Below are 27,100 nucleotides of genomic sequence, written 5' to 3'. Positions count from 1 at the left end.
TCTTTAGCCTATCACAGGTGCGGACTAAGAATAAGCAAAATGTATCCCTTCTTTCCGTGAGAATTTGGGTCTTCTGTTAACTTTCTTAACTCTGTAACCCCCATATTGTCAACTACAATAAAAGGCAAGTTCCTTATGGTGAGAAATTATCCTTAACTGGAAAATTATACTAGGATTGGAAAGATTAAAAATACGGTCTAGGAGGAGAGATCTGGGGGTTTCTCTGAGAGCAAGTGACTCTTACAAATCGAGCATTTCCTTCATGGGCACCATGGAAATTATTCCTATGAGCATAGCTGCCTACTAGCTCCTGGGAGGTATAAAGTTTCTAAACCAGGGCAAGACACACACACACACACACACACACACACACACACACACACACACACCCCATGTAGGTCTCTTGGCATTTGAGCCATCAACTGGAGAGCTCTGGGTGGCTACACAAGCTGATGTGTAGGCAGCCACAAGGCATCCAAAAAAGAGGAATGCCATGCTGCCTGCTATAAGCTACGGTCCCTATCCTGTATCCTTTTAAGCAGGCTAAAGCCACCTGTGCCCTGTGACAGTCTCTTGAGTCTGAATGTTTATTTGAACCCAAGAAGACCCCCCTGGGTGTCTGTTACCACATGTAATACAGATCTCATTTCAGCTTCATTTCATTTCCATCTCTTCCTCCACCAAACCCTTTAACACGGTTACCAACAAGGAAAAGGAGCATCTGTTCCATTAGTCGTGTTCTGGAGGTCTCACTATAAGCAGCAGAATGGCTAAAGTGGGCAAAAAGAAAGGAAAACTGGGAAAATACAAATTAATAAATCCACAAAAACTGAGCTGACTGCTCCCTCGAGGAGGAGAAGTGAGCAGTACCTTCAGCTGAATAGGTCATGCTTCCTGCACCAGGCCTTCAAGAGGCCTCCCCTGCAAGATTAAATACAAAAGTCCCAACCCACATCTCTGCTGGAAATGTGCAAGTGGACTCATTACTCAGAGCCAAGATAAAGGATAAATCTTTATGAGTACCGTAAGTATGAGTCATAAAAAATAGGAAACACATGTAGGACATATACACAGTCATAGGACCGCGCCAGGGAAAGTGTTTAGGAAATGTATATAAAAACACACAGCAAAAACAGGACTGAGTATTACCCCTGTACATAGCTCCAAAACACAACAAAAAAACTCAGAGCAAGTCAGGGGTCCAGATCACTCTGGTCTCTAACAAACAGAGATCATTTCCGTATTTGAAAATAAGCTGGGTTTTTTTCCCCTTTTTTCTTTCTTTTTAATGAAAAAAGGAGGAGAATGGAATCAAGAAAAAGTAACTTGGAGGAGGCTCTGAAAGATTTTATGATTTGGGAAATTTGAACAGCTTCCAATTAAAACACTGGGAATTAGATATTTACAGCATTAAAAACGAACAAAAAATCTTTTCAGAGAAAGACTTGTTCACAATGGCAGTATTACCATTTCATTTACATTTTTACTATCTTAACAGCAATGATAAAGGGAGAAAAAGAGTGGAATCTTCAACCACTATGAAAGCAGGAAACAAAGCAGCAACACATGCACTAACATACAAAAAGCAATAAAGGGCCAGCATTAAAGTTTCTAAGGGGTGCTGGGCTCCACAGAAAGAACTAATGGTAGGGAACAGGCAGAGCCCTATGGTTAATGGCAGAAGATAAAAATCGTGGTGGGGGGTGTTTCAGAATATAAGGGAGAGCAAATGGCCCCCATAAGTCCTCCAGGGCCAGATGACAAAGGCAAAGTGCCCAAGCCTGACTAATCATTAGAAATTAAATTCTTGGGGTGCCTGAGTGGCTCAGGGGGTTAAGCCTCTGCCTCTGGCTCCAGTCGTGGTCTCAAGGTCCTGGGATCGAGCCCCTAATCAGGATCTCTGCTCAGCAGGGGGCCTGCTTCTCCCTCTCTCTCTGCCTGTCTCTCTGCCTACTTGTGATCTCTCTGTCAAATAAATAAATAAAATCTTAAGAAAAAAAAAGGAATTAAATTCTTCAATCGCCTTTGATTTTGAAAGGCCCCCAAATTTGAGATTCAAAGTGGCAAGCCAAGGAGACACCCTAAATGCCCATAAATCTCATACCAAAGCATGCATGTACATGTCCAAACAGACCTTTAGCTCCCTTGGACTTGAGCTTTTTCCCGTATCTTCAGAAACTACTGATTCCCAAGGAAAGCACTACCTGCATGTCTTTCTACTGGAGGTTGAGAGGAGACGGAGAGAAATGAGTCAAGTATTGTTTTTAACTTCTTAAATGTTAAATTTACCGACGACTTCAAGCAAACCAATGCTTTCTAAGTAGCTTTTTGGAGGTAGAAATCTCAATACAACAACCGCCTCACAGAATGATCCAACTTTAGAGCACTAAAAGATCACCCACCTACCCCACAGCACGGCTACAGCTAAGAAATATGATCTCCCATTTTCTGTCCGCCTTCCATTTCTCAGTCTTCTTGGCAGTGGCCATAGCTCTTTTTTCCTCTCTCCCAAGGCACCTGGCACATGTGCTCACATCAGTAGGAGTGAGGCCATACTTGCCAAGTACTCACCTCTTAAGATAATGAATGTGGCTTCCACTTAAATCAGCGCACAGATATTGAGTACCTACCCACGTGCCCAGTGTGAGGCACATAAAACCTACAGTCACATCACCAACTTGCTGTAGCAGATTCAGAATCAGGTGAGTGTACACATGTATCAACAAAGAGAAATTAAACTTTCATGTGCACAACGTGGAATTTGGGCTTCAGGCAAAAATAAGGCTATTGCAGCGATCCCAGATCCTATGCCTGACTCTCTTTGGCTCATTATTAGACCTAGTAACATCTAATCTAGTCTTTCCATCTTCAGAAGATGTGCCTGCAATGTGCCTCTCTTCCCCCAAAGGATGTAAAAATTCTAGATTCAGCCAAAGGACTCTGTAGTTTAGGTGAGAAATGCCATTAGTATAAAACAGTATTGCAGGATGTCTTGGATAGACTCAGACAATACGAGATGACTGTGGGCAAGGAACCATTTCCAGGAGTCAAAAGCATAGCCATTTCAACTGAGTTTTAGCACTCTAAATCAAGAGGGCACTCGGAGCAAAATCCCATCAGAATATTTAAGAATGGTGATCGATAAACTTAAAAAAGCCAATTCATTAAAAATAATCTTTTTCAATCCCATTCTTCAAAGGTTAAAAGAGCTATTTAGTTTCCGGGCATTGATGCTTTAGCCTTTCAGGTAAGACCAAGTTGCTCAGAGGAAGGACTATGTCAATTACTACCAGTTTAGCTGAGGTGCCCTGGCAATCTGGAAAGGAAAGGACAGAGCATACACACATTTGCAGTGGAAATCGAAGAAGCAGGTCTTCCAAACACGGATTCGGGTTCCTGTGTCTTTAAGAACAGACCCTCATAAATGGATTGCTTCTGCTGGACACCATGCTCTAAATAAACAGACTCTTCTGGCCGACACACAACTTCCTGTAGGGTTCTGGTGGGTAAAGCTTGAAAAGGCTGCCAAATCCAATGACCAGCAGCTTTTGAGCTGACTTAGAAAACAAGCTACAAAGACTTGAGTCCAGAGTAAACAAAGGAAAAAGCCACATTAAACAGGGAACAAATTACTATACAGGCGGGGATATTTTAAGTGCTCACTGAGCAAAAAAACAGGATAAAAAAAATCACGTTATTAGGTATTTAACAGTACAGGGTAGAGTAAAATGCCCTCTCTCCACAGGTGGAATCAAGGTTAATTAATTCTAGCAATGTTAAGAACTGGCTGGGAATCATCGTCCTACATCATGAGGACAGATCATTCGTAAGGGTCTAACTGCAAACCTGGCTCAGATCATATGAGCTACCCAAGGGAGCAGCATGGAGTCAAAAACCATTTGTAGCTTTTTACCCAGCTGAAGACAAGGACTAACTAGTTTACTAGCAGATGACTAAAATCTCTAAGTAAAGAAAAATGTAACAAAAATTCAGAAATGGACTGGGCAAAGACTGACACAGAGCCCTGGATACTTGAGAGTAAATTGCAGAATGAAGCTCACTCAGGAAATCAATGCTGTAATACAAAAAGAAGGATACCCACTTAGCTATAGTGGTTAAAAGGGACCTGAGGACAAAACACCAAGTCCATGGACATAATGCAAATCAAATAAAGGCACACTGTGGAAAAGAGGAGTAGCATGGGGCACGTGGGCAGCTCAGTCGGTTAAGTGTCCGACTCTTGATCTCAGCTCAGGTCATGATCTTGGTTGGGGTCATGGGATCCAGCCCCGTATCCAGCTACTTACCCAGCAGGGAGTCTGCTGGAGACTGTCTGTCCCTTTCTCTCTGCCCTCTCTTTCATTCAATCTCTCTCTAAAATAAATCAAATAATTTTTAAAAAGAAAAGGGGAGTAGCTTAAAAAGACTTACAGTGATACTTTAAATAACATCCTTAGTCTCATTCAAGAACCCAGTAAGTACAATGCAAAATAGGTCCAAGACTCGGTTCCTGCCCCTAAGGAGTCCACATACCAGCTGGGTGTGCAACATTAACACACATGATTCAGCCCCAAATAATACAAGAAAATACATAATCCCATACTCTGAGGAGGTACAGACTCATGGCAGGGGTGGGGTAGTGGAGGGGATTCAGAGCAATCTTTAGAAGAGAGAGAGAGGGAGGAGGGTAAAGAATCATGGAAGGGTTCAGCACAGACTGAGCTCAGAGAGAAGTTCAGGTGGAATTAGGAAAAAAAGATATGTGGCAATGGATTCACCTCACTGGCAAAGGTCATAGGTGAGGTTCGGGAATCTGCACTTAAGCATCTCTAAGGGATTCTAAAGCAGAGGATTCACATACCACACAAAGCTGGAGAGATACAGGGTTAGTCCAAACCCTCACTCATGCAGCCTTTCCACTCATCTTTCACTTTTTAAAAATATTTTTATTGGAGAGAGAGAGAGAGAGAGATAGAGAGAGAGCATGCGCACAAGCAGAGGAGAGGGGTAGAAAAAGAAGCAGACTCTACCCTGAGCAGGGAGCATGACGTGGGACTTGATCCCAGGACCCTGGGATCATGACCTGAGTTGAAGGCAGACGCTTAACCGACTGAGCCACCCAGGTGCCTCTCATCTTCCACTTTCAAACCCCAGCCCACACCAGCTCCCACTGTCCCCATCACTGTCCCCATCCTCTAATCCAGTGATTGACAAGCTTTCTCTGAAAATGGCCAGATCATAAATCTTTCAGGCTTTGTCACACCGCTCAACTCTGCCATTACATTAAGACAGCAGTCACAGACAATATATAAATGAATGGACATGGCTATATTCCAATAAACTTTATTTACCAAAAAAAAAAAAAAAAAAAAACACTACTTACAAAAACAGGCATCAGAGTGGTGAATGAATAAGCAAAATATGGTATGGCCATCCAATAAAATACTCTTCAGGAATAAAAAGGAATGAAAAAACTAAGACATGCTACAACATGCGTGAATCTCAAATGCATTATGTTAAGTGAAAGAAGCCAGTCATAAAAGTCACATACACTATATGATTCCATCTACAGAAAATGCCCCAAACAGGCAATTTATCAAAAAATAAAGTTGACTGGTGGTTGTCTAGGGCCGGGGGTAGGACCACAGGCAATAGGGAGTGACTGCTGGTGGGTACAAAGTTTCTTTCTGGAGTGCTAAAAAGTAAACTTTATGGTATATAAATTTTGTACATACAAAACAGGCAGCAGGCAGAATTTGGCCCAAAGGACACAGTTTTGTACTCCTTGAATTGTATCCCGGTGACACCATGTACTTGGAGGAACTTTGTTCTACATGTGGTTTCTGCTTTTCCCTCTGTGTATACGGAGGCTTCTCTCCTCCTCTACTCAAAAACTTGTACTTGACTTTCTAGCCCCTTATTAAATGCTCTCTTCTGGGAATCTTCCCTTCACCTGAAGATAGAATTACTACCACTCCCTCTGTTGGGCTCCTGCAAACTTTTTTTAATTTTAGAACACATAATGGTCATAGTACTTGTCACACTGCATTAAATTTATTTGCCTCAATCCTCAATAAGTGCTGAAGACATAAACATGAGTTAGAATGTAGCAGGACATCTACCTAGCAGAGTAGGCTCTCAATGCATCACTCACCAAATGTGTCTCTCAATGAATGAATTATGACGTAATATGCAGAGAAAATTGTTTTAAGAAGGGGTCCAAAAGTTAGACTGAAAACAATCAGTCCCAGGAAACTGGTTTCAAAAGCTGCAGGGTTAAGTGGAAAAGAACACAGAAATTCAAGAGACATTTCAGAGGAAATGTCAATAAAACTTGGCGGCTGACCACTACAGGATTTGAAAGGGATGGGTAAGTCCAAAATGGTGCAAAAGTCCCAAGACAGGCGGTAGCAATGACACTGATGGGCAGGGAAGCTGGGCAGATAACCGGCTTTCCTGCTGGAAGGAGAAGACCGGTTTAACTTCAGTTTCAGAGATATAAAAAGTATTTGATTGTTTACCGTGTGCCAGGCACATACGGCAGCCCTCTGTGCCATATGGACATCTCTCACTCCTCAGTAAACTCTCCAAAGAACTGCTACTATCATCTCCATTCCAGATGAGGAAGGAGGCTTAGAGAATGAAGTAACTCACCCCGAGGCACATGCTGGGCAAGTGACCGAGATTACGGCCACGCAGAACCCTACGGGTATAGCTACTCCTCCACAGCGCATCTCAGGCACCTACAAGCTTGAAAGAAGACCTGAGAGGCAGCATTCTCTGGAACCCTGACAGGAGCTCCACTGCTGAAGCTTGGAGAGAGCACTGGGTGTCTTTCGCATGGAGGAGACAACCCAAACCCTGAAAACAGACAAGCTGCCTCAGAGACAAGAGACAGGAAAATGAAGGCCAAAGACTACACTCCAGGCAAGAAACCCTGAGAAGGAACAAAGAGCTGGCAAAGAAACAGAAAAACTGAGGCAAAGGTAGAAGGAGCACCAGGATAAGGTATCATCCTGAAACCCAGAAGGAGATACTTGAAAAGGGAGGACAGAAAAATGAGCTGAGGAGGAAAAAAGTGGGGGAAGGCACTATGGCAGAAAGAGCTCTGCTGAAGGAGAGGACCCCTGGGCTTCAGTCTGGCACTGGCACCACCTTCTTGTTTGACAGTGAACAGTCACCACGGCACTCCCCGGCCCTGGTCTCCTCTGTCAGGCAGTTAGAACTAGATTGCCCCCAGTCCTAGCAACCCAGTTGCTGGTCAGAAAGGCATCATCAGAGAGAAGCTCAGGAGAACAGAAGTCAGGCTGCAGGCAGGAAGGAGGGGAGAGGCAGGACACACCGATGTTCACTCATTCAAGAAATTGGAGAGACAAGGGTGAGAGAAATATAATGGTGTGTGGAGCTATGATCGGCAGGGCCAAGTTCATGCATGGCCTCTTCACCGTGGAAGAAAGAAAAGTAAAATAATGAAACACGCTAATTTTCACAGAAATACTCAGAGAACGCACTGCGGAAACAACTGAAAGTGATATAAGAAACATTTCTGCGGAATGTGAGTATTAAGTCAGAGATATTAGCAGTAAATTTCTTTTTATTCTCAAACAAAATGTCAACAGAGCAGATAAGCAATGAAAACAAGAGAGTGCAAGTTGGAGATTTGGATGCTCTGCACACACAAGCTGGGCGTTTGCCCAATCAGCACATCTGGGTCTCAGATTTGTAGACCTGCTCCTTACTTTGGTCTACTGCTTTTTACAATGCTCTCCAAAATGCCCCTCAAGCAAAAAGTCACATTTTCAAATGTGGAGGGTGGCCCTGAAAAAGCATTTTCTAACAACATTTTTAGGAAATTACAATTTTTTAGACATCGAGGAGTTTCCATGGCAACAACAGGATGGGTCAGGGCTGTAGTCCTAACCTCCATAAACACAAACACCATACTGGCTGGAAAAGGCTGCTGCTGAACAAATTTCAGAGGGGGTCAAGGCAATCTCTTCTCCAGACTGGGGAGGAGGCAACAGTGAGAGGTTTTTTCAGTCTGTCCCCTCCCAGCCAGTCGAGAATACAACCCAGCATGACCTCATGCCGAAATGGCAGAGTCCAACCAGGCTCTATCCCCCTGGAGGGGCCAGGAGCCCTGCTTTCTAAGGGCAATTTTATAGCATGTGGACATTACTGTGATAAATGACAGGGTTTAAGTGATGTGGCCAGCCAGCATCTTGATAGCAATGTTGTAACTTCTTTGCTTAGTTTGTGTCCTCATTTGTCTGCTAAGCCCTGATGTTTACTATTATCGCTCTCATTTCTGCTTTCACTTTTTCTAGAAGTCCCTAACTGGGTTTTTGGAGAGTTCTTACTTGAGAGTTAGCTGTAGTTTTCCGATTCAACATCTTGCCCCAATATGTCAGAAACCACCCTTGACTAGTGTGGCCAGTTCTAAACTGGCCAGCATGGTCCTCTGCTGAGCCAGCAACCGTATCTGGTGGCCTTGCTGTCCCCAACTGTGCTCCTCTATCCTGTCCTGGCCTAGCACCCGCATTCAGCCCAGCAGGGTGTCATCATTTAATCGGCACTGAGTAGCTTCGTTTGAATGAAGGGGCAGCTTCCTGGAAATGATATGACTGGCCTACTTATTTAGGACCTCCAATCCTACATGACAGATTCAGTTGTCTTTCAAGTTAATGAAATAACTTCCAAAGCAACACTCAGATGAATTGAGAAATGTGTCCCTTGTTATCAGTTTAACTTTTGGATATGTCTACTGTAGGTCTGCAACAAAATGGTCCGTTCAGAGGCAATCTCACTGAAAAGGCTGGAATGCTTTCCAAAGCAACCTCCATTTAAACAAACACCAGGCAGCGTTTATGCATGGAAGGTATCTGTTTAGGAACTAAACTTAACCAATATACAGTGTGTGTGTGTGAGCAGTTTACTCTGACACTTGCTAAGCATACACTACATGTAAGATCTCTGAAACACTAATAGTCTTGAGTTTATTTGGATTTTGTTCTGCACATACACAGGTCTAGGATTAGAAAGTCATTCATGTATAACTGCAGTGGGAAAAATGCCCCAGACAGAGAAGGAATGCGGCTGCTGTGCTACTGTTCAGTGTTCACTGGGTACTTCCGCTCTCTCACAGGTAATCTCCAAAAAGCCAGTCTTGAAATTCTGTATCAGTTCTTTTAGAGGTGATGAGTAAAGTTAAGACAACAGCCCATTCCCCCTATCCCTGCACTGTTCTGTCTGTATTTTAATAACTAAGGGGGAAGAGAGAAGCTGTCCACCTACTAATAGTGTAGAAACAGAGGGAAGATTGTGAACAAGCAGTTAAGTAGACTGGTAGTAGCAATCTCCAAAATGTTTAATCCCTTAACTTCTAGATACCTCCAAGTGAGCAAAAAAGACATCAATTCAGATGTCAAAGCCCACATACTAATGTGTCTGTGTTTCATTCAAAGGAGGAAGAGTCCCTTAATGTGTTTATTCTCCCTTCTCATACCCAAGCAAGTTTGGTTACAACGAGTCACGGACTGCAAGCAGAGAACAGGTGGGTTACTTGTGTGAAGGCAGCTCAAAGCCTTATGGGGGGAGGAGGGGAGGAAATAATCAACTAAGAAGGACAGATGGGAGGTGGCATTTAGTGTGGTTGTTAACAACCACGGAGAGAACAGGGGATCCTCGGCTCCCAGCTTTTTATAATTACTAACACTTGATGTGCTCATCTTTCTAAATGAGAAAGGGAAAAAGACAGCAAGAGGCCAACCTTAAAGCAGTGCCCCCAAAGCTACAAGGGAGGGAATGAAAACGGACTGGGAGCCCTGGAATGAGCTTTCACAAGCCAATGCAGGAAACCAAACCCTCAGTGGGGGACCAGCTGGCTCACCGAACAGGTGGAGTCGAACAAGACTGGTTAGCAGGTTTCACAGCCCAGAACAAGGTGAGAGCTAATGGTCTAAAGGAAGTGGACTGGAAGGGCAGGGACAGCTCGGACTGTCGAGTCCAAAAGACCCAGTGTCCACTGCCTCCCTGAGCCTCGCTGCTTTGCTCAGGGACAGGGAGGGCTTGGCAGGGAGGACACAAGTCCCGACGAGGTGGCCGGGCCCACAGGAGGCGTGTCACACCACCGCCACTGCGGCTGTTCCTGTAACGTGGTGGGCAAGGGAACGGCTAAGAGGCAAGCAGAACAGTTAGTGTTTCAGATAACTGTGTTTACTTCCTTCTCTTTCTCCCAACTGTGGTCTTTCCTGCCCTCAAAAGAAGCAGGAAAGGAACTTGAGGCCACAGTCCTCAAGAAGGTACAAAGCAAAAGTGACTTGGAGCCACATGTGTGATTAACCACACATCCCACTTGGCCCTGCCTGCCAAGAAGCCCAGATCCAAATTTCATAGTTGGTCGTACCGACCACATTAACCCGTACGGCTCACAACTACGCTTTTCTTTCTTCTTTGTCCTCATTCTGCATTTCTGCTTATACTGTTGACATGTCTATTGTGAGCCCATCCCGAGCCTTTGCTGCAGAATGAGGCAGAGAATATGCAAATACACATTAGTAGGAAGGTTTCTGAACTTTCTGGGGGATAAAGTTATTAAACCCGAACCCTTTCCCAGGACAATGGAGCCTTCCAGATCTTTTCTCCATACAACCAGTTACCGGCACACTCATTAATAGTTGCTGCTGTAATGTCAGGACAAATACATAAATTTAAACACCGTGTCCTTTATACACGTAGGTAATGCTAACTAGGGGTTTACCCTCAGCAGCTTTTCATGGTAAACAGGCTATTAGATAAGTCAGAAATAGAAAAGACACATCACCACATAAAAGCAGGTCACAATAAAAATTAGATAGGAAACAAAATTGTTGCCATTCCAGCAACTAATGAAGGTATGTTATTGTAAATAAGCCGCTGGTCGCCTTATAACCCCCTCAGGAATCAGGAAACACCCTGAGGGCCCAAACTGGGGCGGGGGGGGGGGGGGGGGGGGGCAGATTTTACTTTGAAGTCAAAAAGCAAGAGGAGCTGGTTTTTATAGGATGAAAATGATGACACCAATGCCCGCTTATTCTTAAAGACAGAACTGATCTCTCGGGCTGTTTACGGTCTTCTGCCCTTCTGCCGCCAGAGAGTCTTTTTCAAGTTTCCTGTTCACTTCCAGGCCTGTTGTTTCCAAAACCAAAGATTACAAATGAGAGGTGTGGTCTCAGATGAAAAATACAATTATAGGTCTCTGGGCTGTCCTGAGGGGAACCTAGCAGGGAGGCCAATGGTAAAACAGTGCTTTGCTACAGAAGGCTTTGTATTTATACATAACTGTAACAAGCGAGTTTCTGATACAAATTCTCTGCTGGCCTATAAAACTGTTTATCTAACTTAAGCGCAACTGTTTCCCCAAATCTTGTCAACCTGCTGCGGTTACTACTTCCAGGTGTAGGATCTGTCACCTCCCCCACACAGGAAAAGCAGCAGCCTCTCCTCAGCAGGAAAACCTGAAGACTCTTGGGAGGTAGGAATTTAGTAAAATGTTAGAGAAGAGTTGATTCACAATAGATCTTACTGCTCATCCTGCACCAGTAACAAGCAGGGGGAAAGAGGGTGGATTTAGTAATTCCCTCCCATTTGAGGAGGACATGATGAAAAACAACTATCTTGATCATCAGAGTCAAAGTCAATTATACCTGGGAGCCAATACAGCATTCCTTTTGCTAATGTATGAGCAATGAGTTCATTTGAAAAATATTTGCCTTTTATGTTCAGTAGAGACCTACAGAAAGGCTACCACTGGTCCTCCCACTATCACCCCCAAAATAGACCAGCTGCGATTTTTAGCACAAACCATGGAATAGCATAGCTATAAATACCAAGTTATCCACTGAAAACAACAGAGGAAGTTAGGTGACTTTAGGTTGCAAGAGGAAGCAATCCTGGTTTTAAAAAAGGTGAATACAGTCAAGTTAAACTTTATTGGCTAATTAGAATACTAGCAGGTTGAATTACTGTTTTTTAACCAGCTTTACTGAGATAAAATTCACATACCATAAAACCACCCACCCATTTACGATGCAATCCAGTGGTTTTTCGTATATTCCCATTTATCAATGGTGCTTAGTATACTCATATGCAATGGGGGAACCATCACCACAATTTCATTTTAGAACACTTCTGTCCTTCCCGAAGAAACCCTATACTCATTAGCAGTCAACTCCCACTTCTTCCTTTCGCCCTTCAGCCCTCAGCAACCACTAACTCACTTTCTATCTCTATAAATCTGTCTATTCTGGACACTTCATATAAATGGATTCACATAATATGTGGTCTTTCGTGTCTGTCTTCGTTGTCTTCTTTCACTTAGCGTCATGGTTCCTTCACCAGCAGCACGTGTCAGTATTTCATTCCCTCTTACTGCCGAGTAACGTTCCATTGTGTGGACAGACCACATTTTATTTACGCCCTCATCAACAGACACATTGTTTCCACTTTTTAACCACTATGAATACCACTGCCACGAGCATCCGCAGACAAGTTTTTATGCAGACATATGTTATCCTTTCTCTTGGGTATATACTCAGAGAAGTGGAAGGGCTGGGTCATATAGTTCAAGGGATTTTAGAAACTGCACGACATACAAGAGGAAGGTGAGAAAGATTTACTATTTCTCCACCCCCATTTTACCATCCAGAAACAATCTCTCTTTGCTTCTCTTTTCATTCTCTCATGGCCCAACTGCTTGTGTTGTCCTCTACGCTCACTCTCTATACATAAAACAGTCCAAGGTTTACTATGGGAGAGCGGCTCAGCCACGTGGAATTTCCAAAGACCACATACCCCAACATCTCGTGTTCAAACAGGGCTGAAGTACAGCCATCTAATTCTTAGAAAGTCCCCAAAGAAAGAAACAACGCAACTGCCCTTAGGTGCCCAGGACCCGAAATATCTTCAAATCACTAACCGTAAATCACTAATGCCAAATCATACCTATACTATATAAATACTGAGAAAAAAGAAGAATGTTTAGGTTTTTAAGCAAATCTTGGAGACTGTCCCCTCTAGGCCCTAACTCTTTATTCCCTCGCTGAACACACTATGTCCCTGGATGCCAGCTAGTTTGATCTGTCCTCCGTACTGCTGTGAACGCTTTAATCTGAGACCGAAATGCAAGTGTGGGAGAACTCTGCGGTCATTCCTAGGAGTACTGGCTTCAACAGTCGTATTTGAATCTATTTTCACAGGCAACAACAGTAATGCACAATTTAACATCTAGAATCTCTGCTGTTGCTGCTTCTGTAATAGCTCGAACTTTCCTCTTCCTTCTTGGTTCCTCCGAGAGAGCACATATAAAATGAGTAATTATTGCTGCTAAAGAATTGCTGGAGTCAGCAACGCTTCACAGGAACTGCATTTCCTCCTCCTCCTCCTCTCCCGCCCACCACAGTCTCCCCCATACGTTAAGAATTAAAGACACATGACCAGGACAGAGAAAATCTGCCCTGGAAGAGGCGTTGCAGTCACCGTGGCAAGCGACCAAAAGTATTAACAGTAATTTCCAGCAGAGCTGAAAAGGTTAGATGATTTGTCTTTGAAATGAGCCAACTCGGCACACTTTCATGAGATTAAAATCAGTTTGCTTTTCCTTCTAGACACTCACCTCTCCTATTCCTACTCTCCCCAAAAGGCAGAGTGGTTCAGGCACATAAACAAACAGTTCTGGAAATTAACTTCCCTGACCACAAGAAAACTCGAAGATAAGTTCCACTCTGCATTAGTCTTCCTACGCTTCGCTATGATCAGGATCTATTGTGGTTTCTCTCTCCCTGGAGAGAAAACACCTGAATGATAACATTTCTGACACACAGAAGCTTAAAAACAGAAAGAATGACAACTGTGTGTTATCTTAAAAGAAGTATGATGACTATTATCCACAATCTAGGTCATTTCTGAGCAACAGGAAAGAGGAGGCCATTTTTCTCTTACGGTGATGACCCTGTGCAAGTGAGTTATTTCTGCTGTCACCTGTAAAATGAGGATAACAACAGGACTTCACGGGGTAAGTGTACGAGTGCTTCAAATAGGGCTGAGGACAGGTGAAATACCAAGGCACTAGGAGCTTGGTTCATCACCATCACTACCACCTAGACTACCGCTACCACGGCTATCTTCAAGAAGCTGCCTAGATGGCTTAAGGAGCTAACCCCCAGGGCTTTTCATGCAAGGACAAAATACTGCCATCTTTACTCGAATGCTCCCATTTCCAATGACTCATCCTGCAGAAGCAACCAGTTCGTAAGACAAAGCAAAGAAAGAAGACAGGTCACAGGAGAGGATGAGAAAGATATTTTACAGTAACAGAAAAACAGCACCTTTTTTTGTTTTTTCACAGCCATGTTTCAAAGATGAAATCCTTAAGAACATTCTTTCCAATACAGGAAGCCAGGAAAGTTACGAAGCTGAAAAATCTCTTTATTTAGAAAGAATTCCTAGAGTTGCCCAGTCCGGAGAGCAATCTGTTATTTGAAATCCCTCTCTTGACTGTACATTGTGTCCTCCCCCCACTTATATTCATATATAAGCATCCTTGTTAAACCTGGGGCAGGGGGGTTGGAGGGGGGCTCTTCGTCCTGATTAGTGTCTTTACGAGCTCAGAGGGGCAGTAAATAGAAAGCTGGCATCTGCACCTACCTCTCTCTGGGGCTGGCCGAGCCCCGGGTCAGCAGCACGGAGGTTCAGGACGTGCACTTCCTGGGGCAGCCCTGTTGTACCTCTGCTCGCACACCCTGACAAGACGGTGAAGCTCTCCATGAAGGCCTGGACCGGATGCGAGGCATTGACAGGAGACAACTCACACTGGGCACTGGGCTCTGGACCTGCAGAGGAAATCACAAACACAAATCCCTCAGAAACAGCAATGAATTGTGCCACAGTTAAATTAATTATCCTAGACGATCCAGCCATGGCCAGTCCACCAGAAGAACCTCTCCAGGTAAGTTGTTTCCGAACTCCATGGCAAAAAAGCTTAGCCTAGTCTAAAACCACCAATCTCTAAATTCCTTGTAGATGATTTTGATGTGTATTTGACTATGGAAATTCCCTTTTAGACACACAAGTCACGAATGTATTCCTCTGGATGGAGGAAACCTCCTGTTTGACATCTGTGTTCAATTCTTCTTCCTCTCTTAGGGAAAAAAAAAAAACACAGAAATAAATGGAATAAATTGCCTAAAGTCCAATGATAGTATGAATAAATAATATTTAACAACTAAAGTTTCACCCCAAAAGTATAAGATACAGTCCCTAACCTCTAAGCATGCCCTGCCTTCTCAGAGAGAGCAAAACAAGATGTAATGAACAGGGGCAACTGGGACCTGAGTTGCATAGCAAAGTTTGGGCCAGAGAGCAGGAAAAAAATCCTCCCAAGAAAGGGAGAAGCATATGAGTGGAGCCTCAAACAGAAAAGGTAGAACCCTGGTCACACTTGGCTCCTGCTTCCTCATTCTCCCTTTCTCCAATAATCAGAACTTAATCCTAACATCCATTCCTGCCCATCCCTCCCTCCTGGGGTCCTCACTGTCTCTGTCTCTAGGCGACTACACATCTTCCTAAAAAGACACTCAAGCATCCAGCTCTCCAAGCCACCTTCCATGCAAGCACGGACCAGCCCACCCAGGGTGCTCAGTGGGATGGTCACTCCCCGTACGAAGGCATGTCCCTCTCATCTCGGCTGGCATGTCTGTCCCTTACGGACTGCTGGCCTGAAAATAAAGCCCAAGCTCCCTAACCAAGCACATAAGGACCTTCCTAACAACTCCCTTCCTCTCCTCCAGCCTCCCCCCACCCCACTCCAGCAACCCCAATGCATCTTAACTGTACATCTTTATTCAAGAATGTGTCCTTCACTCAAATTCCTGCTCTACTTTAACTTTGCCCCACAACAAACAGCCCAAGATGAGAGAAGTCCTCTTCCTCCATCCTCACATAATTCCTCTGCCCATCTCAGCAACTTCTACACTGTAATGACCAGTACATCTCCATCTGTCTCTGCTAGTCTGGTATGACCTCCTGGACAGTGGACTACTCATCTTTGTATCCTCAGCACCCATCATAGCACCTGGCATGTACAAGATGCTCAAAAAATAATTGTGACATGAATCACTGAGCTTTAAAATACATTGCTCCCTCCCTGATTGGTGATTAGGGCACCATTCTGGGGACATGGATTTAGCAGTAGGGGGCTAAGAGGGGAATGACTGAGGTACAATCCCACTTGGGCCTCACTGCACACTGGCTGGATGACTGACAGAGAGGGACATCCAAGAAGGAGGAGGAACCGCGATAGTCCTCTGCAAGTTTGGTGTTGTCCCCATTTGATACCTGGGGAGACTGGGACTTGAACAAACAGCATCCACTAAACCACAGCATCCTCTAAACCACAGCCTCCCAAGCGGAACCCAATGAAAGACGTGGACACACTCCAATTAGTTCTTCCTGACTCCTACATATTAAAAGTACTCTCCAGGATCACAGCCCCAGTGTAAAATGCAAATGCCGTTCAGAACCAGGCAATCCTGCACGCCCACTGCTAGACCATAAGCAGACACCCTGCCTGGTGTGCCAAGTCTATTTCAGAACTCACGGAAATTATCGAGGCTGATAGAAGTTATCTGGTCTGAAATGAAGTATGTACCTTCTCAAATAATCACTGTGGCTCTCTGTGCTGCTGTACTGTGCCCAGCTGCTTTCTGAGAAACAGAGGTGGTGAAGGAAGATGTCACAGTAGCAAAAGGCAGGAGGTACTGGACCTCTGATTCTCAGAAGTCTCCGTGTAGGGCGAACAGTGTGAGCAGGTGCCCTCCCTACTGTTTCCCCTTTGGGCCTCTCCAACCACAGTGGGCTACTGGTGTACTTGGCACCCCAGAGCTCCAGAGTCTCCTACTCCTACTCAACTTCAGAAACACACTCAACTCTGGGGAACTGGTTTCACAGCTTCGTGCCATGAATGTGCCTTTATCACAAATTAAGCCCAAATAAAAATGCTTTTCAGGGTGGGCGGATGGGTGAATTAGGTGATGGGGATTAAGGAAGGCACTTATGGTGATGCTTGGAAGTGCTGAGTCACTATACTGTACACCCTGAACGAATACTACGTTGCATGTTAATTAACTGAAATTGAAACAAAAACTTAAAAAGGAGCACCTGGCTGGTTCAGTCAGTAAAGCATCTGACTCTTGATCCTGGGGTCATGAGTTTGGTTTTTTCTTTTTTTTTAAGATTTTTATTTATTTATTTGAGAGAGAGAGAGAGAGACCAAGCACAAGGGAGAGCACGAGTGAGGGGAGTGGGGAAAAGAGAGAAGGAGAAGCAGGACTCTCTGATGAGCAGGGAGCCTGACTCCAGCTAGCTCTCAGGATCCTGGGATCACAACCTGAGTCAAAGGTAGACAATTAACTGACTAAACCACCAGGCACCTCTGAGGTCGTGAGTTTGAGCCCCACGCTGGGTACAGAGATTACACACACACCCACACAAAATAAAAATAAAAATTAAAAAACAAACAAAAACCCTTTTCAGCTCCATTTTTGGATGCGTGTGCAAAGTTCCAACTGGTTCTACCCAGAACACATCTGCAATCTGCTTGACTCTCCCTCCTCCTTGCAGTGCCACCATCACCCATCAGGATCTTCCCTAAAATCACCACAGTGCTCATCTCCACAATGGGGTTAAAGCAAAAACTCACTGACAACAAATCAGGGGATAAGGTCTTTCCCAAAGTGGGAAGGAAATCAGGGAGGGGATACCCCCAGTACTAAGGACTAGCAATCCTCACTTAGAATCCATGGTTTCTGTCCTGCCAGAGTCCAGGGCAGGGAAAATCCCACTTAATGGGCTACAGCTCCAGCCCTGTGTTATATAAGTCAGCCCAAGGTCAAAGAAAAAAGAAAGCAATGCACAGGGCATGTTCTGATCAAGTGACTGGGTAACTGCACTTTACAGAGACCCACTGGGGTCAATGTTTAAACACACTCCATATAGAGTATCTCTAACCACCAGACACACCAAAGTAGTTAGTTTTTGAGGCTCCTTTACTGAATTTATTGCCACAAATAAAAAAAAGCTATAAAATATGATTAAGCTATCCTTAAAGCCAAAAAAGCAAGAAAGCAAGAAAAACAAGAAAGTAGGAATTATCCACCCTTAATCCTCCAAGGGTATAGAAATGGTGCCTTCGATAATTAACATACAATGTCAGTCTGGTGTAGTAAAAACAGTAAGTAAGTCGCTCCTATTTACTAAGTGCTCACTACAGGCTAGGCAATACTAGTCTATAGGACCTTGAACACCATTACAAGGAAGGTATTACCCATATTTTAAAGAAAAGGAAAATAAATTCAAGGAACTTAAGTAAGTGCTTTAAGGTTGCCCAGTCACCCAAGCACTGAGACTCACACCTACTTCTGGGGCTCACATCTCTGTATGGTGAAATTTTCATTAGAAAACATTGGACATTTATGGAAGAAATTATATGAATTCTCTACAATCTCTCTCAGAAGACAGAAGCAGAAGGAATACTTCCTAACTCATTGTATTTGGTCAGCATTACCCTAATACCAAAACCAGACAAAGACATTGCAAGAAAACTATAGACCAGTATCTCTCATAAACATAGATGCAAAAATCATCAAAAAAAAAAACTAGCAAATTGAATCCAACAATGTAAAAAAGAACTAAACAGCACAACTAAGTAGGATTTATCCAGATACATACATCTGAAATTCAACTGATGTAATTCATCTCACCAATTGGCTGAAGAAGAAAAATCAGAAGAAAAAAGTCACGTAATCATTATCAACAGATGCAGAAAAAGCATTGGACAAAATCTAAGTCAATCATGATAAAAACTCTGAGCAAACTTCAACAAGACCTTCCTCTACTGGATAAAGAGCATTAAAAGAAAGAAAGAAAGAGAAAGAAAAAGAAAGAAGGAAAGAAAGAAAAGGAAAGGAAAAAAAAACCCCAACCCTAGAGCTAACATCGTACTTACTACCGTGGAGAAACTAGAAGCTTTCTCATTAACATCACAACTAAGGCAAGGATGTCCCCTCTCACCACTCCTTTTCCACACTGTACTGGAAGTCCTAGCTAACGTGTGCAGCTAGGTATGACCATGTGACCAAATTCTGGTTAGTAAGCTATAACCAGAGGGGGTACATGCAATTTCTAGGAGGTTTCTTATGAAGGGAAGAAACTGTGTTCTTCTGCCCTTACCTCCTTCCCGTTGGCTGGAATACAGACGTCCTGGGTAGGGCATAATGTCGAGCACCCAAATACACTCAAATATTAACGAGGGACGGGGGAGCGAGAGGAAAGGGAAAAAACCATGAAATGCTCCAATGGGCAAAGGATTTCATACAAATAGGAGATTCTATCTCAGAGTTGTCCTTTTCACTCTTCACCAGTAGCCAAAACTTCCATCTTGTATCAAAGGCGGGTGGAGGGATCCACCATGAGATGAGGGAGGTGGCATTACCGGTTGCTAAAAATCAAGTTCCAGCTGGGGCTTTCCCACCCCCAAATGTCACAGCAGGCAGGAACCACACACTTGTTTTCGTCCTCACCTCCCAAACACTCTGCTGATTAAGGCTCTTCTCTCCAGGTGGCACAACACTTCCCTGGCCAGCAGCAAGCCCCCAGCCTCCTGTCACCTGTGGGTCAGCCCCAGGACTTGCTGATCCCCTCCTGAAGCCACAGCCTGCCTCTCTGCACCGGCCTCCAGGCATTCGCCACATGCCTCCAGTCCTTCTACTGCAGGCTGCTCACCTCACACAAGCCCAGAGCCACATCCAGGGAGCAGAGCTTCCACCAGGAAGCCTGGGAGCCACCTCCAGGCCCTACCATACGAGTCTAAGCCAGCTAGGCGGCCACCACGGAGCCCAGATGCTGCGCCTCCTCGCCGCAAAGGCTTGGAAACCAGGAAAACATGTTCCAAAACCCAGTCTGACTCATCTGCTCACTTCTGTGGCGAACTGTGCGCGCTGGGGCTGCTGGTGCAGGCTCTCCCTGACAGCCTCAGAAAGCTGGGAGTTCTCTCTTGTGGCCACTACTGCAAACCCGCAGCCCTTCCTTCCCTGAGCAATCCCTTCCCCACAGTCAGGAGGCAAGGGAGCGTCATGCTTTGTGATGATCAGCATAGCAAAAGCTACAAGACCACAGGAAAGATCAACTGGGCACAAACACCAGACCGGAAGGCAACAATGCCATAAATATGCACTCCTGGTCACCTTGCACCATTCTTTACAATTAAGAGGCATTTAAAAAAAGGGAGGGGGGCATTTTACAGATACTTTATCTGAAGCCTCACAGAAACTCTAACATGGAGAAACCAGATATTATTTCCACTCTTAAGTAAAATGGTGCAGCCCCAGAGTGGGGTATCTATCCTGACACAGTGTTTCTTGATAGTAACACACTCACAGTTCACCTCCAGAGACATTCTGCAAGGCTGCCTCCCTATCTGGGTATTTCTGTTTATTCTAAGCATCTAGTATATGCCCCATCCAGCATTGTTTGGGGGTAATTCCCAAAGAAGTCTAACGTTCCCTTGGTCTAAAAGCATGAGCTGAGTTTATCCTTCTCTGCTGGCCGCACAAGCAATTCCCCCAAATCCTGCTGGGTGTTGTGTTTCGTTCACGTGTCCTCTTTCCTACCCTGAAGCCAGACTCTGATTTTCCGTAGACCTTCCTCAGTAGAGGAAGTAGAGGTCTACTTTTTCAGTAGACCTTCCTCAGCCACCAGGACCGACCCATGGCCCCTATTTGCCCACAAGACACTACTTCTGTTGACTAAAAACATGGACCTGAAGACAGCACAGATTCAAGTCAACCCTGTGGTGAGAAACTCTCTAGGTGGCCCAGACCAAGTGGCCTCCTTCACAAAGCAGGGCCCTCTGTTCAGCAGCTGGGCCGCCTGGGGCAACACTGTGGGGCATCCGATGAGAGCCTAGGCCTTCGCCTCCTGGGAGAAGCCAAGGTTTAATTCTTCATGAGTACGGTTATCATAACCCTTCTCTGGGCCATACACTGTGCACATGTTGTTTCTAATCCTCGTAATACCGCTGTAAAGACAGTGTTAAAAACCCCATTTCAGAGTGGTGGAAACCGTTAACTGATACAGGCTAAGTAACTTGCCACAGTAGGAGCAGGGCAGGATTCGAACCTGGTCTCACAGGTGTAAGTCACCGCCTGCGTCCACCCTGCATTTTCCTGGCCTTCACCTCAGGGCTTCATGAACAAACGGACTTACGGGTCAAACAAACACATTTACTCATATTTGATCAAATAACTGCTTGGTCCACACTTGCAACTTTTTGGTCGACTTCAAAGGCATCATAAACTCAATGAGAAAGCACAAGTTCATTTTGCATTTTACCAAATGTTGTCTTCCTCTTTTTCACTCATGTTTGCTTATCTGCACACAAGGGAAATGTTCCTAAGATCTGGCTATCACATCAATGTCTAAATTCCCAGTTCCACTTAAAGAAAAAAATGCAAATGGACTCACCCTTTCATTATGTCCGTTAGCTCCAACACAGCATTCCGATCTCAGTTACAGAACCCCCACATCCATACTGGCTGCGGGCCAGCCCTAAGGCCTGACAGAATGCAGACGAAGCATCTGGGAACAGATGCCTTTGCACACACTTTAAACTTAATCTGTCCCCAAAGAAATTAATATCACACCTCACGCAAGGAGTAAAATATTGGGGGTGGGGGAGTGATTGTTTGGGGGAAGGAACAATAACTAATTTTCACATTTAATAAATGTGATCCTTAAGTATTTTAAATATGAAGGCACACCATGTTGACACAAACATCTGGTACCTATTGCACATAATTTCCAGCACACAGACTCCCCATATCACCCAGGGTACTCATGAGGAGTATGTGTTCAGGAGCAATAAAAGTGGTAAAGATGCAGAGGGAATCAAGGGGTAACATTATAGCCTGGGACCAAGACACTGCAGTGGGGAGATTTTATTCCAACAAGACCATTGGCTAATAAGGGTTTCTGTTATTGTCCCACAGGGAATTCTGCAATGCTGTCAGCTGTGAAGAGGGACAAACTCCCACAGACTGTATGCCTGGGCACTGCAGGATCTATTCTGCCCCTAAGCTGGAAATTCTTTCTACCCCCACTGGATGCAAGAATCTGTAGGAAAGCGCACCCACGGATGACTTGTCAGCCAATAGTACAGCATGGCTCTAAGTGAGCTACATGCAAGGGAATGAGACAAGTGCCAGGATATGATGCAAAAGCAAAGCTCCAGGAAAAAAACACCTGGAAGGCCAGAGCTCAATAGTGCCTGCAGCAACACAACATATGCTGGTGTTTATACCATCTCAAATTACACGACTTTGGAGCTACAACCCCTTGGGGATGGAACTGTGGAATGTACCACCATTAAAATCCAAAGGGGGCTCTTCTACCAAAGTCCCACCTAGATTTTTCAACAATAAAACTTGGCTTAAGGCTAAAGCTTATCCTAAGTAGGAAAGAGACAAGCAGAAGAGTTTCTAGTATTCTATAACCTGAAATGCATATTTATCAGGGGGGAAAAAATAAAGCCACATTTTTTTATAGCACAAATCCTTACACATCTCTTAACCATAGTTTCATCCTCCAAGTGAATACCTAAATCCAGACCCTCCTCCTGACAAACAAACCATCTTCCAAGATGTCAAGTGCCATTGTTGGGCCAAAAGCCAATGCGTATTTGTATACTGTTGTGTTCAAATCATGGTACAACCATACTGAAGAATTTCCTGTGTTCAAGTTGTGTTTTTAAAAGTTCAAGAAGAAACAATGGGCAGGGTATCCTTAAGAATTTAAATTCTCCCTGTTGGGAAGTGCCAGGTTATAAAGGGCACTCACTCTTCCATCTAAGTAAGATACCACTACGCAACCAAGAGTCTCAGAGAGAACTCATGCGGCTCTTGGAGGAAGTGTGTTTTCTCCTGTTTTTTATCATCTGAAGAGAACAGGTAGTAGAGGAAGTATGTTCCAGAAGTTATCACTAGGCACAGCAAGAGAAGAGTTCCTGTATTAGACACACAGTGGTAACAGGAGGAGTACTAGACCAGGAAATAGGAGAGCCGCCATTTTACATCTAGATCTGCTACTTACTAGCTGCTTAACTTTGTCCTTTAGCTTCCCATAATCTTCTTCTCTCTTATTTCATGAGAGGCTCATAGATCAAGGAGACACCATATATACCAAAGCTTTACAAATTTCAAGTACTATTAGATACATAAAGTCCTTTGAGGGGAAGAGATATAAATGAATGAAAAAATTTTCTCCATTGAAAAAATGTTTTCTTTATGAGTTTTTAAATGATTAATAAAATATCTAAGATAAGATGTTCTTCTACTACTCCCTAGCCACTACTCCCCAAAAAATACTTCTAGGAATTGCAGTGGAAAGATTTAGAATAAAAGTATGTGCAGTATTAGAGTAAAAATTCCTGTTCTCTGAGCAAATTCTTTAAGTACAATTCCCAAACGATAGAAGAGTCCATGTTTCTGCCTCCAGGGAATTTCCAAAATCCAGAGAGTAATCTGGTATCATTTTGGCTGACTTTCTTCTTGTTTATTTTTAATCTAGAAGATGAAAAGATGTTCCTATTCTGACAAGATCTAAAGGAAGCCAGGAATACAGAGGACACTGGCTCCCCTTCAGTATTCAATTACAGGGAGATCCAAATGAATGGATACAAATCACAGATGTTATTGCTGTAACAAATGGCTCAGCACTGAGACCAAGAACGAATTAGAAGACTGAACGATGGAAGAAAACGGAATGTTTTCTCTTTTGTGAGTCTGAGGTAAATAAAATCATTAAAACAAAGTCTACTTCTTTATTAAAAGAAATATACTTCATTGATCTGAATTCAAAATATTAAACACAATTTGGGCATGTAACCAATAAAAATTGTAATTTGATTCCTACCAATGCAATATTTTCCGGCAAAGTGAGACCTGCAGCACTGGAAAGTTGACCCTCATTAACCCTGAGGGAGGATGTCACCAAACCAAACCTACTCGTCAATCAGACCTCAACTTAAACCTGAAAGTCGCTAACCTGATTTTCTTTTTTTTCCCTCTAGCAAACTGATTATCTGATGAGAAAGAAAAATATGGGCGGAAAGAGAGGTAAAGATGGGCAAAAAACCAGAGAGGTACAACATGCTACTGTGAGCATTCTCTGGGACCGGTGAGCCCCCAGTTAAGACTGGGGTTCGGGAACTGGGTAAGTGCAAGACAAGCAGCTGTAAGTCGGGGAGGGGTATGGTCAGGAAGGATGGAAGGAGAAAACCACAAATGCTGGGAGTTGAATCAAGGCCTGTAACCACTGGTCCTGATTACATACAGGAGATAAGAAATTAAAAATAAAAATCTACCAACTTTTGTTTTGGCCATGTAAAATATTACTAATTATAGCCATGTGTACAAACTGGGCCACAAACTAAATAAAATATATTTACTTAAAGGATTTGATATATAATCTGGGCACTCAGCAATTGGTTGTTAAAAGGCATGAAGGACATATTTTGCATGAATGCCAAATTATCAAGCATCAACTCAATTACAGTAATAAACCATATTCCCTCCTCTTCAAGCTAGGTAGCTCACTGCTCAACTATTTCTGTTAAGAGGAAAACAAAGCTGACAGTTTTTAGAGAAATCTATGAACGACTGGTGTGCTATCGCTCCTTTCACAGTGAAGCTAAAAGGTTCAGAAGAAACCGTGGAGCTGGTATTTCCAGAGTCTGCAGCAGTTACGGGTCAATCAAGTGGCACCACCGATAAGACTACTAGGTGTAGACCAGGGAATAGGAGCATGGTGCCTGGGTAAAGAGCCCTGGCCCGGAGCCACATCTTCCTACCTGATTAAATCAAGGAACTCCATGAATGTGTTATACCTATTATCCTTTTCATTTATAGCCAATAACAGCTCCTAGTTATAAATCTATTTGGGCATTTGTTTGCGTGCCATTTATTAACTTCGGCATATGTGCTTATGTGTCTTCTGCTTAGTTCGAAACCCTATGAGGGCAAGGATCATACAAGTCTCTTGTGCTTATCCTCTTTCTCTGCCAGAGCCTAGCACAGTGCCTGGCACATGGCAGGTGCTCCCAATACTGGCTGGGTGATGAATTCCTCAATCAACCAAAACCCTGGTTCTCTACAGACCATGAAGCCAATGCCTTGGGTCTGAGTCTCAGTCCTGCCACACTTTAGCCTTGTAACCAGGGGAGTTACTTAACCACTCGATGTCTTTGGTTCTTCCCCTATGCACTGGGGATAATCATAGTAACTGCCCCATAGACAGTTCTTAGGATTAACTCTTTTTTTTTTTTTTAAGATTTTATTTATTCATTTGACAGAGAGAAAGACAGGGAGAGATGGAACACAAGCAGGGGGAGTGGGAGAGGGAGAAACAGGCTTCCTGCTGAGCAGGGAGCCTGATGCGGGGCTCCATCTCAGGACCCTGGGATCATGACCTGAGCTGAAGGCAAATGCTTGACGACTCAGCCACCCAGGCACCCGGATTAACTCATTTTTATTATCATCTGACTCTATTATTACCATCTCTCCAGCTATGGCCTGTGTCCTGAAAAGAAAAATAACTTTTCAACCTATCTCAACCTCCTTTTGCATTAGGAATCGCAGAATAGTAGAGCTTACAGGAAACTGGGCTCCATGGAGATCAGTGTCCTCACCATTGCCCACAGGGTGGGCATATTTCATTATACTGCACTTTGTGTTACGGTGCTTTACAGATACTGTTGTTTTTGTTTTTGTTTTTGTTTTAATCAATTCCAGGTTTGTGGCAACCCTGTGTTGAGCAAGTCTATCAGCAGCATTTTCAGGATAGGATTTGCTCCCTTCATGTCTCTGCATCACATTCTGGTAATTCTTGCAACGTTTCAAACTTTTTCATTATTATATTTGTGATCAGTGATTGCAACTCATAGGAAACTCAGGTGATGGCTAGCATTTTTAAGCAATATTTTAAAATTAAGGTATGTAACATTAGGGGTTTTTTTTACACATAATCCTACTACACACTTAAGAGACTACAATAAAGTGTAAACATAACTTTTATATGTACTGGGAAACCAAAAAATTCATTTGACTCACTTTATTGTGATACTGGCTTTATTGCAGCGGTCTGCAACCCAACCCACAATATCTCCGAGATGTGCCTATATGAACTAGTTGGTGAGAAGGCCTTCTAGTCCAATCCTTCCTAGTTTTTTTCAGACAAGTCCTGCCATAACTTCCAGTCCTAGAAATGCAAAATTAATGTACCAAGATAGGTCTGACCATGGTCCCCAGTTTTAGTGGCTGTACTCCTACAAAATTCCTGCTTCACTGGATGTTGACCATACTCCAAAAAAAAAAAAAAAAAGAAAAGAAAAGAAAAAGACAATTCCTATCCAACCCAAATGTCATGCTATGTATTCCTTTATCACTGATATACTTAACTCCTTCTAGAAAAGAAATTGAGGGACTCGTAATAAAAAATTTTAAATGGGCTTAGAAACCCACTTACGCTGCCAATCAATTAAAAACTGGCAATGAGGGCGCCTGGGTGGCTCAGTGGGTTAAGCCGCTGCCTTCGGCTCAGGTCATGATCTCAGGGTCCTGGGATCGAGTCCCGCATCGGGCTCTCTGCTCAGCAGGGAGCCTGCTTCCTCCTCTCTCTGCCTGCTCTCTGCCTACTTGTGATCTCTCTCTGTCAAATAAATAAATTAAAAAAATCTTAAAAAAAAAAAAAACTGGCAATGACAAAAAGAAATCTCAAAGAACTTAGTTAAAGGAAACTACTTCATTTGAGTGCTCTACCTAGTTCTGAGCTTTCTAGTAGCCAAGGTAAAAGAGAAACTTTTAAGTGATGCTTAAAAGATCTCATTTTAAAAAACAAACAAACAAAAAACTCATAAAAAAGAAAATGAGTCAGCTCTTTGGATAAGAAAACATTATTCCTAAGTCTGAATTTCAGAGGCCTGTGATAATGCAAGGATCAGTAATTTCAAGTGTCA

The 27,100-nt window shown here is 43.6% G+C and overlaps 1 protein-coding gene across 3 annotated transcripts in view; it reads right to left on the bottom strand.

Annotated features, from left to right (window-relative positions):
• Positions 1-27,100, bottom strand: part of TGFBR3 (transforming growth factor beta receptor 3) — a 197,259-nt gene that overhangs the window by 99,628 nt on the left and 70,531 nt on the right. For all 3 annotated transcript variants that reach the window (XM_032303562.1, XM_032303564.1, XM_032303563.1), the window contains exon 3: positions 14,683-14,867. In XM_032303562.1, coding sequence (XP_032159453.1) covers positions 14,683-14,867 — 185 coding nt within the window. The remainder of the gene's footprint in view (positions 1-14,682; positions 14,868-27,100) is intronic.

Source organism: Mustela erminea, chromosome 10 (assembly GCF_009829155.1).
Source record: "Mustela erminea isolate mMusErm1 chromosome 10, mMusErm1.Pri, whole genome shotgun sequence".
Taxonomy (NCBI): domain Eukaryota; kingdom Metazoa; phylum Chordata; class Mammalia; order Carnivora; family Mustelidae; genus Mustela; species Mustela erminea.
Note: the sequence above shows the minus strand (reverse complement) of the source record. Positions and strands in the feature narration are given on the sequence as shown.